Raw genomic sequence first — 15,876 nt, 5'->3', positions numbered from 1 at the left:
TTGAGAAATTGTGTAAAAGTGACGCGTTCCGTTAACCTAGTGTTCAATTTTCTGAGCCATAGGCGTCAACAGCAGTAATCCAGGGGATAATGAAAATACAGGGTGTTCCAGGTTTTAATGTTCAAACTTTGTCAGTATATTCTATGGCACAAAGCATGAAAAAAATGTTATTTAAACATAGGTCGTATAGAGCTTTATTAAGAAGTCATAACAAAAATTCAGAATAGGAATAGTAATCAACTAAAAAAAAAATAAAAAATAAAAAAGAATCTTCGATCGATGTCAATCATGTATTGTCAACAACGGTTATTAATACATTTCGAAATGTATTAATAAACACAGCTTACATAAACACACGGCATGTGCTGATCTATTCGAGCCAATGCTCGCAGTAACAGCAAGTCGATTACTATTCCTATTCTGAATTTTTGTTATAACTTCTTAATAAAGCTCTGTATGACCTATATTTGCATAACATTTTTTTCTTACTTTGTGCCATAGAATACACTGACAAAGTTTGAACATTACAACCTGGGACACCCTGTAGATATATGTATATCCAAACGTGAAGGCAGATTTCGTAAGAGACAGAAAAAACTGGAAACTTTGAGGGCTTGTAACTTTTAAACAGAATTCGAAATTAGAGAAATGATGATTTCATTGTCCCCCCTAATTGCGTATGGACTACAGCATGTATAACCTGGGACACCCTGTATATAAATACAGGTTTCAGTGAAGCCAAAAATTGCTGATTGTTGCGACTATAAGGAAATCCACTGTCTAGCCGATTAAATAGCAATTTGTCACTCTCCGGTTTGATTTTCCCGAGACCTACGGAAGTGTGCCCTAAGGGGGCGATCACCCGTGAAATAAAGAAATGATTCGAGGGATTGACAAGAATCGATTTTTGTAGAAGAATCCCCGAAAGACCTGAAGGACGTGGCGGTGTCGGAGGAGAGCGTTCGGCTCGATACAAGACCGGAATCGACAGCGGGTCCGCCTAGTTGCTCGTCGTCCCCGACAAACTCCCCCGCGCGTCACTCCCAATACTACAGGACCCTTCAAAGTTACACCAGTCCAACTGCGAAACTCAATATAGCGGCCACGTCTAATCACCAACGGGACGTCGATCAAATCCACTCGAAGCGTTGGCATACGGCGCCTAAAGAAAAACACAAGGTTAGTTACCAAATTCCTCGTACCTCTCCGCCAACACGTTTTACCCAGAACATCAATCCCAAAAGATCTTATCAAATCGGAGCAATTTCGCTCAGCAGACTAAGACTGGTGCATCAAAGTTTGCCATTTTAAGCGTTTCGCTTCTTCGAAGTTATAGTGAAAGTTTCGCCATTTTTGAAATTATAGTGTCCACTTTGTCGACGAAGACATTAGAATATTTCTTTGAATTCTTTATTACTCGAGTATTTTATTTTCGGCCTAATATTACAGAATATTATGTTACAATATTATATATACTTATATGTTATATATATAATATATATATAGTAATAATAATAATATTATAATATTATTATATTATATAATATTAATATTATTATTATTATTATTATTATATTATATAATATTAATATTATATTATTTATATAATAATAATAATATTATACTTATATATATTAATATATACTTTATATGTTACAATATTACAGAAATTGTTCCTCAGTTTTGTTGTACTGTCATTCTTCTGCAATTCTTTTTCAAACTGAGATAGTAGCTTGCGAGTTTTGCATTTGGATAAAAGCATTAATATGCATTAAAAATATTTATTCTCATGTAAGTATTCTAATTATTACCTATACAGAGCGAGTCGCGTGATTTGCACACTTTTTAACTTGAACTTTTAACTTAACTTGAACAAATCACTTCTAACTAAAATAGTCTTATAAAATAAACAAAAATTGATACACTGTCATCTGTCGCCTTTGGAATCATGCGACATTTGTATTCAACAAAATACGTGGTATTCCATATAATTGTTCGTAAAATGCGTAATTTGAAAGTTATTTAAGATGTGCGTATTTGTACGCGACGAGGTTGTAACTTAATTCTATTTATCTTAGAATAAATGAGCCGTTTATTTTGAAAGTGGCATGAGTCACTTTTCATTTAAAAAAAAAAGGTGACTTATGCCACTTTCAAAATAAACGGCTCAATTGCATGTTAAATTGTACATTAAAATTCTTCAACCGTCAAATTGTATTCACACCTTTGCGAGCCACACTTTGTAGAGAAACTGTCAAAGGTTATTTTGCATTTTAGAGAAATGAAAAAATTGAATGAGGTAATATGGTAATAATAACTGTGAATAGCAGTTTTGCGAAACACTCGGCAGAATCGAGTGGAAAACGCGCGCACCCAAGGATAAATAAGACGAGTGTAATAGCATTCGAACAATTATTGCAACGATAAAACGAGAAACTTTGTTACGTTTACAGATACCGGCGCCGGTGGTTAGTTGGAATATCGCGCCCAGCATGAACAAGCCGTACAAGTGCAAGGAAATAGAGCCCACCAATATACCGCGACAGTGCCTACGTACAACAGAGAAACTTGGCTCGAGGAATATCGGCGAGGTAGGGGAATAAAAGAGATTGAGAAACAATGCGCTCGGCTATGTGCACCGTGCACATGCACGCTGTTGCGCTTCTGCGATCGTGGAACGCGCGTCCCGTGCCACTTCAAGCTAACTCGAAAATTGCATACCATCATAAAACGGCATTCTAATTTCCCTATTGAACATAACTAGTCCTGCCTAGCGCACTTTCAAGCAATTAAACTCACCAAAATGCGTGCTAAAAAGTTATCGCATCCGCGTAGAAGGAACACATAAATGCGAGAACATTAATCTTTTGGGACTGGAAGTAGCGGATGTGTTTCGAAATGACTACGTTCTACGTTCTTTATTTCGCGATTATTTGATTTGTAAATTTACTTATTCGATGGCAATTTATAATTAAAACGATATGTGTGAATAAATACTGAAAAGTAGTAGAATAACCAGCAGTTTTGGAATTAATATCAGACTGTCAATCTTTATTCGAAGGCAATTTATAATCAAAACGCTATGTCTGAATAAATACTGCAAAGTAATAGAATAACAGCAGCAATTTTGGAATTAATATTAGACTGTCAATCTTTATTCGAAGGCAATTTATAATCAAAACGCTATGTCTAAATAAATACTGAAAAGCAGTAGAATAACCAGCAGTTTTGGAATTAATATTAGACTGTCAATTTTTATTCGAAGGCAATTTATAATCAAAACGCTATGTCTGAATAAATACTGCAAAGTAATAGAATAACAGCAGCAGTTTTGGAATTAATATTAGACTGTCAATTTTTATTCGAAGGCAATTTATAATCAAAACACTACGTCTGAATAAATACTGCAAAGTAGTAGAATAACAGCAGCAGTTTTGGAATTAATATTAGACTGTTAATCTTTATGCGAAATTATTTGTATCCGTTGTTGAAAAACCACAGAATTCGTTTCTCATTTTAGTAATTTTAGTAAGTACAGTGACAGAAGTTCTTTGCGAATAAAGAGTATCAAATTTTCAGTCTAAAACTAATCAACAAATAACGAAAATTTCAATTTGAATTAACACCGGATATCGAACATGTTCCATAAAATATTCCCATAATGCTCTTGATTTTGTAAAAACGTATCGTCAATTTTTTTCAAGAAATATTTCAATTCCTTTCAATTGCGAAACAACAGTTTATAGCAGCGGTTGGGCGAGTGTCAATGCAGGACGCGATAAAAACGCGAGGGTGTTGAAAAAACGTGAGGGATTGAAGTTAATGAAAGTGCAGCCGAATGAGAGTGTTGGGGGGGAAAAAAATGGGGAAAAACGGTGAAGTACTATGCTCCGGAGTTTGTACGATTAAACTTGGCTACTGGCTGCGGCATAACCCGCGATTACCAGGCATTGTGCTAATTTCCCGTCGACGTGATCGCGTAATCGATAAAGTCGGCGATATCATAGGGTTGTAACGCGGTACTATTACAACTCGGCAATACACCGGGATATGAACGTCTACAAACTACAGGGAAACTTTGCTCGCGAAACATCGAAGAGGAACGACAACGAGGTCTGAGGGATAATGCATTTACCCTGTACATTATGCACACACGTTGATGTGTACACAGACGCGGGGCTCCTTATATTTTGGGAATTCGTCGGCTTACGCGAGCATTAGCGATCATACATTGTTAAAGACGCTATGGATCCTTGCTTCGTAACGAGTTATCTTTCTGATAAAAGCATAAAGAAAAAAGAAGAAAAAAACAGTGCAATTGCGACAGAGCAAAAGGAATAATTGCAGTCGTTTCGAATTAGCGAGAAACATTTAAGATTCTTTGAACGCGTTCATTTTTATGATTTCCACGTGGCTGAAGGTTAATGAGCCAAGAAACGGATTTGAAATTTGATTTCATTATTGCCCGAGCTGCAAGGGCTTCTAGACTCGCCGTAATAAGGTCGTACCGTTAATGGAATTCATAAGGGAGACTGAATGATCCTGAATAAAAATGTCGAGCGTTGATTATCCGGATTTCTTAATTGTCGATCATCCCATTACGCAGAACTTCATTCGCCGATAATGCTTCCGTAAGTCGTTAAACTTTTCTTAGGTTACAGTCCAGTGGACAGAGGGAATTTAAAAACGGATGATCTTGTTATTCGTATTATACTACTGACAATAGTTCGCAGAAAGAACAAACATATGAACGGATCGAAACGATATAATAATTGAAATCGTAACGGAACGAATGTTTAATGGACTCGATTTTCGAATAAATCGATTCGATATTAACAATATTTAACAAGTAATGAACTGTCTCAAGCTTTCTGTGTGAAATTAATGCACAATTCTTGTAGAGGAATTTAAAGCTTACACTTGGTGGCAATGATATCATCTGTCATCAAATGATATAACAATTAAAATTAAATTAAATTTATAACACTTAGGAATCATAGTGCAATGCATATAATTTTTCAGCCAGTGAAGCGTGTTTGTCGACGAGGAATCGTTTTTTTTTATTCCGCACAGAAACAGAGCTATTTATGTTATAATTATATTATACAGTTAAAAATATATAAACATAATTGGAATAACAAGCTGCAGCAATTATTCGCAACACTGTATAAATTGTACAAGGGTATAGTACATTATATTCAATCAATAATATATATATTTAATTAATATATATATATATAATATAATATATGTATATATATAATATATAATATAATATATGTATATATATAATATATAATATAATATATGTATATATATAATATATAATATAATATATGTATATATATAATATATAATATAATATAATATATATTAATTAACATATATATCAATAATCATTCATATTCAATCCTTATTTAAGACATTGTCTTTTAGTCGAAAACATTTAACAATATTTATAACCTAACGAAAACATTAAAATATTTATTTAATCTTTATCGCAAAACTTCACACTGAGTGTCAAAATTTGAGTGGCAAAGCCAAAAAGATCTAAAAAAGAAATCTTGAACTCTTTAGTACTTAAAGATCATTGTAACGCGCAAGGGTGAAGTTAAAAATAAAAATTGTTCCTTACGTTTTGCAGGCGATAGTTTGCGAATCAGTTGGGCTGGAGGAAGTGGTACCGAATTCACCGAGATTGGTAGTGGCTCGCGTGCCGGCATGCAACGGTGACATTCGAGCTGGTAGTACGACGAATCAAATCCGAGAAGTCCGATTTCTGTCCTGTCTGTCCGATCCGAACGTGGCTCGGATCCTAGGAGTGTGCTCGGTAGATCCAGTACCGTGGACCATCATCGAGTACACGGAACTCGGTGATCTCGCCCATTATCTTCAGTACAGTGTGCCACTTACGGGAACGCTTAGGCCGAGCTGCAATTTGAAGGCCCTTAGGTGAGGTCCCGGCTCCTTATGGCGGATACACCTAAGCGATACCACTCGGCATTAACGATATCGGGGACGCTTACGAACGCACCGGAATGGAACCGCGATCGTACCGATCGCTCTAATATTATAATTTTCGTATTTTTCGTTCCACGGTTTCCGATCCGCAACGCGCACCTTCCTCGGTTCGCTGCTCCGATCGATGAACGTTATTTATCATTTACGAATGACAATAGTGACTTGGCATACATGTTGCATGTGATGCGGGACCACAAGTTTTATTTCGGTGTTTGACCAGCTGAGCTTTCCGGACGCATCGTATTCAATTATCGGCGATCGATTAATCCGTTTCTGTAGAACATCGATTCAGACATCTGTTAAGAGCGAGTGATACTCCTTTTTTTCGAGTCCAAGTAATATTGCGAACGAAACGATTTTTTGTTTGTCGCAGAACGTCGGTTTAACTAGTTTTATTTGGCCAGCTTCTGACAATTGATTTAGATTTTTATATGTTTCATTCAGGTCTTTAGACAAGATAACGTATCTAGAGGAAATACCTTGAAAAACGTGTTGAAAGAAATTTATGAACAAAATTATAGCTGACGCTTCAAGTGTTAAATGAAACAGATGAAAGAAACCTGGATTTACGTACAAATGATTATGGAACAATCCTCCAAATTTCTTTAGGATTTTGCAAAATGCGCACGCGTCTTTGGTAATACATTGTGCAAACGATTACAGCATTGCTAATGTTTGTTAGTACTCCAGTGATTTTCGATTACACAATTTAGTCGAACTATCAGGGATTAATTGCTGCTCTCGCGATTATATCCGTACCATAAATCGCCGGTATCAATCTAAATCCATCGAATCCAATATCCAATTAAAATCACAAATTAATAATAATATCTGCAAATACAATTTCCAATATAATCACGCATGATGTCCGAGAATCGGTGTGATCCAAATGCAATATTAATAACGTCGTGCGCAGCTTTCCGCTGTAACTAAACTGCGAATGATGTTGTATCGGAAGATTTTGTAAACAGGAATAATATTTTTGCGGAAGTTCGAACTTGATACCCTTTCGGAAATTTCTCTAAAATTGATTTGCTATCCAGTTTCGTCATTTTTTATTTGTAATTAAATGCTATTATTTCACATAACTAGGGACACAGTTGATTCATTGAGAGCAGAAATGCACTTCTATTTAACCAGTATATCATGCAATTAATACAGACAATTTACAAAAAATCATTTGTACGAAATATTGGGTTGGCAACTAAGTAACTGCCGATTTGTTCAATGAAATAAATTACACCCTTCAATTTTCACCGGCTATGGAAATTGATATTGATGGCACGGCGAGCTCGTGACGGTTCAAAATGTTCGGCCAGTGTCAACTTCATTCCTCGCCCGACGGTTGAGAAAAATCGCTGTACCTTCGCGTCGCTTCTTTTTACCGAACGACGCGTCTCTGTGCGTTGCTTTTGTTCGACACTTGTTCTTTCGTATTTCGAAACTTGAATTTCGATGCTTGATTATATTACGATTTATTTGGGAAATTATTGGACATTGTTAGCGAGCAATTTGATTGGAAACGTATCGGGTTGGCAACTAAGTAATTGCCGATTTGTTCAATGAAATAAAAAATTTCTTTTTACTTGGAACGAAGTTTAATCTGTAATGTATTTTCCATTTTGTTCGATGACCTTTTGCCATCTCTCCGACAACTTGAAAATTCCACGCTCGTAGAAAGTCTGATCCTTTTCGGCCAAAAACTGAGTTAAGTGAGATTTTACAGCGTCATCGTCGTTAAAAGTTTTACCACGAAGGGAGTTGTCCAGGGATCGAAATAAATGGTAATTCGATGGCGCGAGATCAGGGCTATATGGTGGGTGTAACATGAATTCCCAACCAATATCCATGAATTTTTGCCTTGTCGCTTTTCCTTGACCGCTGCATTCAATTTGTCCAGTTGCTAACATTCACGGATAATAAAAAATAACGTAATAATAATAATAATAATAATAATAATTTTATAGTATAGTATAATATTATTATAGCATAATATATTATATATAATATTATTATAGTATAATATATTATATATAATATTATATGTATAGTATAATATATTATATATTATATTATATATAGTATAACATTTACGGATATCATAAAAATGGGAGTGAGAGACATCTATATATATATAACTGAAATCGGCAATTTCTTAGTTGCCAACCCAATAGAAATCATGACAAGATATACATAACATAATAATAATAATAATAATAATAATAATAATTTTATAATATAATATTTACGAATATCATAAAAATGGGAGCGAGAGACATCTATAACTGAAATCGGCAATTACTTAGTTGCCAACCCAATATAAAACTAAAGTTCTAAAAAAAGATACCTCCGAACTTAATATAGTAGACATAGTTATTTATTTTTAGTTAGTTATTATTATTTATTTAGTTAGTTAGTTTTAGTTATTTATTTGTAGATAGGTTATTTGTACAGATTACATCAGAATTTGCATTCTTCTGCACCGATGCATTTTTCCCTATGAAACCGTTCCGTGAAACGCTCCGGCGAAACTGTCACCGCGATGTCTCGCAAATCACTTGGATCCAAAAAAAAAGGTTACAGTATTGGCAATACGAACCCGGTCTAGTCACCGGTCGTCGATACTATCGATCATGAATTCGCGTCCGGTGCCGGAGGAAAGATGTTCCCCTAGATCGCTATCGAACATCGGCGCGCATCAAAATAAAGTTGTTCCGCGAGCCGCTCGGATACTAGCTCAATCAATTAACGTCACCCCGTTCAAAAGCAACGTTATATGTTCACCAGTCAAGGCTGCCTGTTGTACATGGGAGCGCAGATAGCATCGGGCATGAGGTTTCTCGAGTCGAAGAATCTGGTGCACAAGGACCTGGCAGCCAGAAACTGTCTAGTGGGCCGATCTTATACCGTGAAAGTGACCGACATAGCGATGTGCAGTGACCTTTACAAGAAGGATTACAGTGACATAGGCGGCAGACCGCCGGCGCCAATCAGATGGCTGCCGTGGGAAAGCATTCTGCTGGTAAATCATTTTTCTCTCTCTCCTACAATCTACAACTCCAATCCTGATCATAATCCTGAAGCCAGTACCACAATGTTAAGTAATCTGCCGATCGATAACATTTACCGAATCGCTTTTGAATTTTAGGACAGCAAATCATTTTTCGCTCCCCTGTAATCTGAAACCCTAATCCACATCGTGATCTTGAAATCTGCACCATAATATTGAGTGATCTTCTACTGGTTAGAATTTACCGAATCATTTTTTAATTTTAGCCTTATCAGAATTATTCCTCCTATAATCCTGATCACAATCCTGACATCTGTGCCGCAACGTTAAGTGATCTTCTACGCGCTACATGTGCCGAATTGCTTCCGAATTTCAGGATAGGTACACTTGTTCGAGCAGCGTTTGGTCCTTCGCCGTCACTCTCTGGGAGGTGATGAGCTTGGCCAGGGAGAAGCCTTTCCAACATCTAACCAACGATCAAGTCATACAAAACGCCGAGCATATGTACTATGGAGCCGAGCTGCAGGTAGCTAAACCGAGAAATCGACATTAAGTGTCAGCTTATGTTTGTTAAAAAATGAGGGATTTGGATGTGTACTGTACTGTGATCAGTTCGAAACTGATCCTCAATTTTATGAGCTTCGTTCGAGCCTTTTTGGGGTTTGGTTCTGCAGTGTTGAACCTTGAATTTTGTGGATTTACAACTTCTTAAAGTGATCAGAGAAAAACGGAAAACAAGTGGCTTCTGTTCCTTGAAACTATACAGAAAATTTCTGTTTTGTATGAAGATCCACGGCCTAGTAATAATTGATACAACATCGAAACAAGTTATTGTTAAGTCTCCAGTTAATCCACAATAAGTAGCTAATTAACTAACGACTTTAATTGCAGTTGGAACATCAATAATTATGGTATGAAATAAGCTCGAGTATCAACATCTAAATATGTGATGAGCTCGTACAATAAAACCTAAAAATCCGATTTCTAATATAGCATAGATTATTTTTAAATTACCAAAAAACTTTTTTTCCACTTTCATTAAAAATCATGTGTGAAATTAATTCAGATTCAGGGAGAATTATAATATATACTCCTGGATGAGCGAAAAATCGAATTAAATGTTGATAAAGTACAGGATCACCTCCTTCTGAAGGATCAAAAAATAATGAATTTAAATTACAGTCAGTTAATAATATGGTAATTGAACCTGCTAAAACAGGTAAAGATCAAATTACAGATCACGAAAGTAGGGGGATTTGATCGTAATTTAACGATAAGATTTTTATTATTATAACTGATGTAATAAAATTAATTGCTCCCATAATTGAGGAGATTCCTGAAATATGAAGAGAAAAATAATAAAATAAAACCAACTGAAGATAAGGGGTGATATTCAATTGATAATAGAGGAGGATAAACAGTTCATCCTGTTCCTGATCCTGTATTAAATACATTTCTTAAAATTAAAAGAAATAATGATAGGATTAATAATCAGAATCTTATATTATTTATTCGAGGAAATGCTGTGTATCCGAGGCTACAATTATTAAAGATACTAGTCAATTTCCAAGTCCACCAATTATAAAAGCTATAACTATGACAAAAATTATAATAAATGCATGAGAGGTAACAACAGGATTATAAATTTATTCATTGTAAATTCATCCTCTTGGATCTCTCAGTTCTATTCGAATAATCATACTTAGCGAGGCACCTAGAGTGCCGGATCATATTGCAAAGATAAAATATAATATACCAATATGTTTATGGTTCGTTGAATAATATATTAGGTCTACCGGAAAGTTCTGTCCGATAGTGTCACTTCGAGTTTCAATCCATATGCACATGTTGATTCGAGACATATATGACTATCTCTCTTTATCATTGCATTTACACACATGTACTCTCCTAAATAAACTGAAACAAAGATGTCTCGTGTCATTATTAAGCGAGACGCGATCGTGAAAACATGGCCACCGATGATAATGCCAGACAACATGCTGCTTTGGCGACTCGTCAGAAAATCGCAGAGCTAGGCTGGGAAATTCTGTCACATCCACCATACTCCCCAGACCTAGCACCCTCCGATTATCATTTGTTTCTCTCTTTGCAAAACTTTTTACAGGAAAAAAATTCAAAACCGAAGCTGATGTCAAGCAAGCACTAGTCGAGTTCTTCGCCTCTAAAAATAAATCATTTTTTAAAAATGGCATTTACAAGTTGCTATCGCGCTGGCAAGAAGTCATAAGTAACGATGGAAAGTATATTCTGCGATAAATAATATTAAATGTATGTAAATTGTGTTACATTTCAATTCAAAAACGGACAGAACTTTCCGGTAGACCTAATATATCTAGGAAATAGGAAGATGAATAATTCACACAATCGTTTAGTCTACGCCCAGCGAAAAGCGAGATGATCTAAACTAAGATTGCGGTTCTACTAGAAATTGTCTGTATACGTTGAAAGAAAACAGGAGTCACTTAGAGAGGAATGTTCTTATATGTAATACTTTTATTAAGTCGAAAGCAACGTATCGACACTTCTCGGTTCTTCTAATGTTCCTATACTGTTTTCAAAGGCAGCTTCGCAATTTAACATAACCAGTTTTTGAATTGGTGAAAAACAGCGTCTCGGTTGCAGGTGTATCTACCGAGACCGACGATGTGTCCGGACGAGGTCTACAGGATGATGTGTTCATGCTGGCGGAGGGACGAGACCTCGAGGCCGACGTTCAAAGACATTTACACGTTCCTGAAAAACCTGATCGAGGACTACCGGCCCGGTGCATAATAATCCCGGTTAACTGTGATACCGAAAAGCGGACGGAGAATCTTCTTTCCGAGCGTCGACCTGGTCGATCTCTCGTGCTCGGACTCTTCAGAAGTGTACAATCGTTAGTTTTTAGTGCATGCGTTGGAAACGGGCCGCGAGGTGAACTCTATCCCACTAGCTTTCAAGCAGAAACAAACCCTTGTCAGACCTCTCTCGTTCACGGTGACGGGTTCAACACGGGTCTCGGATTCTGTTGTCGTCCAGGAAACGCAGGAAACAAAGACGATCACGATGACGGCATCTTCGCCCGGCAGCTCGATGAAAGACACCGCCTCCGATAATTTTCTAGTCAGCTCGGTCCTTCGATTCCTACGACAAAAATTGGTACCGTGTACAGTAATCCCTGGACACTGACGACGCGAGTACGCTGCGACAATGCTGAGCACTGATAAGTCTATCCACTTGTACATACGAATCTAGATATCGGCGCTAGACGACACACGACGGGAGGTTCTCGCGGTAGCTGGTGCCTTTGTAGACCGCTTTTATAATAATAATAACCGTCTTCACGTTCGTACACCGATTATTCAATCATCGGGTCGAGCAACATTTGCATTTCCGTTCTTCGATCAGTTACCGTTCCGATACGTTCGACGATTCCAGGGAATCGGAGTCTGATTCCGAGGCGACGTCGTGCACGCTGCTGGACGAAATTCTCAGGCACTCCGAGAATTCGTGAGACCTTAGTGTCCCGAAAGGGCATGGAACTTTGTCACTCGAGTGCCACAAACGTGCCATTGGAACACTGTATTTAGAAAGTTATTCTTGAAAGCTACAGTTCCGTTGAGATTTTTATGTCGAAATATTGAAAATACTTAAATATGACGATAAAATATGACGACGAAAGTAAATGTATTGGCATCTGGGACATATTTTATTCCAGATGTTGGAAGCATGTCGTTTGATTCTGTACGTAACAAAATATCGGAATTATTCATTTCTGCTATTATTTCAGTCTTTGAGGATCAATCCAGTCTCTCCGAGGAAAATATTCGTAACTTCTTTAATTCGTTTAATAAATTTTAATTTATTATTATTTAATATATCTTATATATATATATATATAATATATTATATATAATATATATAATTATATTATATATATTACATATTATATTATATTATATATATTATAAAATTATATTATATATATATTATATTATATATATTATATATAATATATATAATATATTATATGATATAATATATAACATATATAAATTTAATTTATTATTATAATATATCACGAAGAAACTTCAAAAGAATATGCGAAATCGCGAATAATCGCACTTGGAACCGATTTGAAAATCAATGGAAGATTTCAATCGACAGCAAGCAATAGGATTAAACGATACACGATTCTGATCACGTTGATCGGATTTCACGAACCGAAAGCTTCCATTTTCCAATTTTGTCCGTGTTCACGATCCACGACGTTGCCTTTCGGCGAATCACAAACGATCGGCCACCAGCTGCCCGTGAAAACTCCGACTAACTTGTACATTCGAAGCCCGTCAGTAGCGAAGTACTTATATCGTTCCATTGTATTCCTTTTCGTTTGAAAAGAGGAAAGAGATCTCACTATCTTTAGCGGGCAGTAGACTCGGACACCTGATGGACACTACTGAAAATATTTATCGCATCACGGAAGTCCGCTTATCGGTGACATCTGTCATTCTTTTCACTGCTTCCGAGGTAGACACGTTGGTATCCAGCTTATTTTTGGCCTAGGTACAGTGCTGGTTATGCTCGAATTCTGTTAATTAATTAGACTCGCAGGAGAGAATAACGAAATCAGTAATTAAAGAAATTTTCATTCATAATGTAACCTTCGATTGTGAGTCGTTTATTTTGAAAGTGGCGTAAGTCACTTTGTTTCTAAGTCGATATATTAGGAGGACCGGAAAGTAATGTCGTTTTTGCGCATATCTATCTGTTTGAATTTAATGTAAACAAACGACATAACTTTCCGGTCCCCCTAATATTTAAGGGTTTGCGTTTTAACACGTTTAAAACTATGGATGCTAACTTTCGAGAAGATTTACTTGTATTTGTTATCTCGGGATACTGATACTTTTCTCGGTATAAATAATTTTGTGTAAACATTAAAAAATCACCACTTTTCATCACGGTAAAGTGACTTATGCCACTTTCAAAATAAACCGCTCGATTGTCAAGTAAAGCGAAAGCAATTTGAAAGAATATTTTAACTAACGTTAAACACTATTCTTGTCAAAGTTTAAGCTAAATTGGAAACCTAGATCATAAATTTTGTTAGCAGGTGTGATTTCACTAAATTATTTCAACAATATAAGGATATAGAGTCGCATTATGGATAATGTTAAATAATTGTTTAATTTCTGGTTTGTCTAATCTTTCTTATCAGTTATTATCTAGAATCCCCAACATACTTCTGTTGTTTTCCGTGCACCAGGTTATCTCAAAATTTCTTTCCACGTTTTTTACTAAATGAATATCATGTACACAAAATTTCCCAAGATACGTTCATCGGTCATGAATAAATTGCTTATCTCGACTAAAATGTATCGAACAGATCGTTCGCGCTTAACTTCGACCCTCACACGCTCCACGCTTACATAAAAACCCCTCCCACAGTGTACAAGCATTCTCGTTTTACGCTTTACGTCGACCAATCATTTTACATTAACAATCAAATACTTTGTCAAATTAATCGCTATCGTAGAAAAACAGAAAATGGTACAGTATTCCGAATAGAAAGTAAAGAGCGTGTGAGGGTAAATTATCGGAGAACCGTTCCGAAGTCAGTAAAAGTTCAGTAAAAACCTGAAAAGAACTTTTGGGACAGAACCGAAGATCTTCGTCTAAAACAATGCAGTTAATCGTTGATATCCCAATCGCTGTTCGCTCCAATTGAAATGCCTTCTACAACCGACGCTTTGATACTCATTACATAATTAAGAAAGAACTCGATAAAGGTTGAACCGTTCGATATTGAGAGAATGCGGCGCGAGTGTTGGCGGGGGCTTGATGTTCGAACGATGCTGTAGATATTTCCAGTGGCGTAAGTCTGTTCTCTTCGCGCGAACGCGACGCATATCCACGCTCCTTCTTTGATCTACGATTTAAGGGCAGAGATCCACGGGGGACGTAGCGACGTAACTGTCATGCTTCGAGAGGAATCGATGCGAGTTCATAAGCTGCGCCGCACTCGAATTCCAAGAGACCGCGAACGAACGTTTGAACGCGACGATGACGAGAGCCGGGCAAACAAAAAAAGAAAAGGATGGAGAACAGCATTTCTTTTTTCGTCGACGGACCCGATCGATATCGACCATCGCCATGTGATCGACGGCCGAACACGTGTGGAATCGATCGCGAGGGGTAAATAGGGAAACGTGTTTATTGTTCGTTCTTGGTTAAGTGCCAAAACAAAAAAGGGTCAAGCGTTCAAACGTTCCCCTCTGCACGCACCTTTCTGTAATTCTTAAGATGAATTCAAGTATACGTTCAAATGATTAACAATAAAGTACTGAGTATTCCTTTCTGACACTGGCCGTGTTCTTATTTGAGCCGTTTACTTTGAAAGTGGCGTAAGTCGCTTTGTTTTTAAGTCGATATATTTAAGGGTCCGCGTTTCAACACGTTTCAAAATATGGATGCTAACTTTCGAAAAGATTTACTTGTATTTGTTGTCTCAGGATACCGATATTTTTCTCGGTATAAATAATTTCGTATAAACATTAACAAATCACCACTTTTCATCACGGCAAATTGACTTTTGCCACTTTCAAAATAAACGGCTCATTTCTTTTAAGTTCTTTTACACAAGGCGCTTCATGAGATAAAATTAAAAATCCGAGTATCGTTCTTTAAATTGACAATTTCTTTCGTGCATTTTTTTTCTTTCAATCTTAATTCAACTAAGAATTATTAATCTTCGTATGTTTCTTTGCGAGAAAGTTCGCCGGTTTTCTGTTTTTCGATACTGCACAAACTTTCATTTCTCTCTATTTGTGTTAAAAAAATCT

At 36.5% G+C, this 15,876-nt stretch overlaps 1 protein-coding gene and 1 pseudogene across 2 annotated transcripts in view; one reads left to right on the top strand and one right to left on the bottom strand.

Annotated features, from left to right (window-relative positions):
- The window catches only part of LOC117221476 (discoidin domain-containing receptor 2), a 292,709-nt gene extending 280,330 nt beyond the window's left edge, over window positions 1-12,379 (top strand). For both annotated transcript variants that reach the window (XM_033472494.2, XM_033472492.2), the window contains exons 12-17: window positions 914-1,179; window positions 2,454-2,591; window positions 5,645-5,952; window positions 8,809-9,043; window positions 9,408-9,557; window positions 11,675-12,379. In XM_033472494.2, coding sequence (XP_033328385.1) covers window positions 914-1,179; window positions 2,454-2,591; window positions 5,645-5,952; window positions 8,809-9,043; window positions 9,408-9,557; window positions 11,675-11,824 — 1,247 coding nt within the window. In that variant the 3' untranslated portion in view covers window positions 11,825-12,379. The remainder of the gene's footprint in view (window positions 1-913; window positions 1,180-2,453; window positions 2,592-5,644; window positions 5,953-8,808; window positions 9,044-9,407; window positions 9,558-11,674) is intronic.
- Window positions 9,963-10,762, bottom strand: LOC143263812 (cytochrome c oxidase subunit 1-like; annotated as a pseudogene).
- Window positions 12,380-15,876: the final 3,497 nt, after the last annotated feature.

This window comes from Megalopta genalis, chromosome 1 (genome assembly GCF_051020955.1).
Source record: "Megalopta genalis isolate 19385.01 chromosome 1, iyMegGena1_principal, whole genome shotgun sequence".
Taxonomy (NCBI): Eukaryota; Metazoa; Arthropoda; class Insecta; order Hymenoptera; family Halictidae; genus Megalopta; species Megalopta genalis.
Note: the sequence above shows the minus strand (reverse complement) of the source record. Positions and strands in the feature narration are given on the sequence as shown.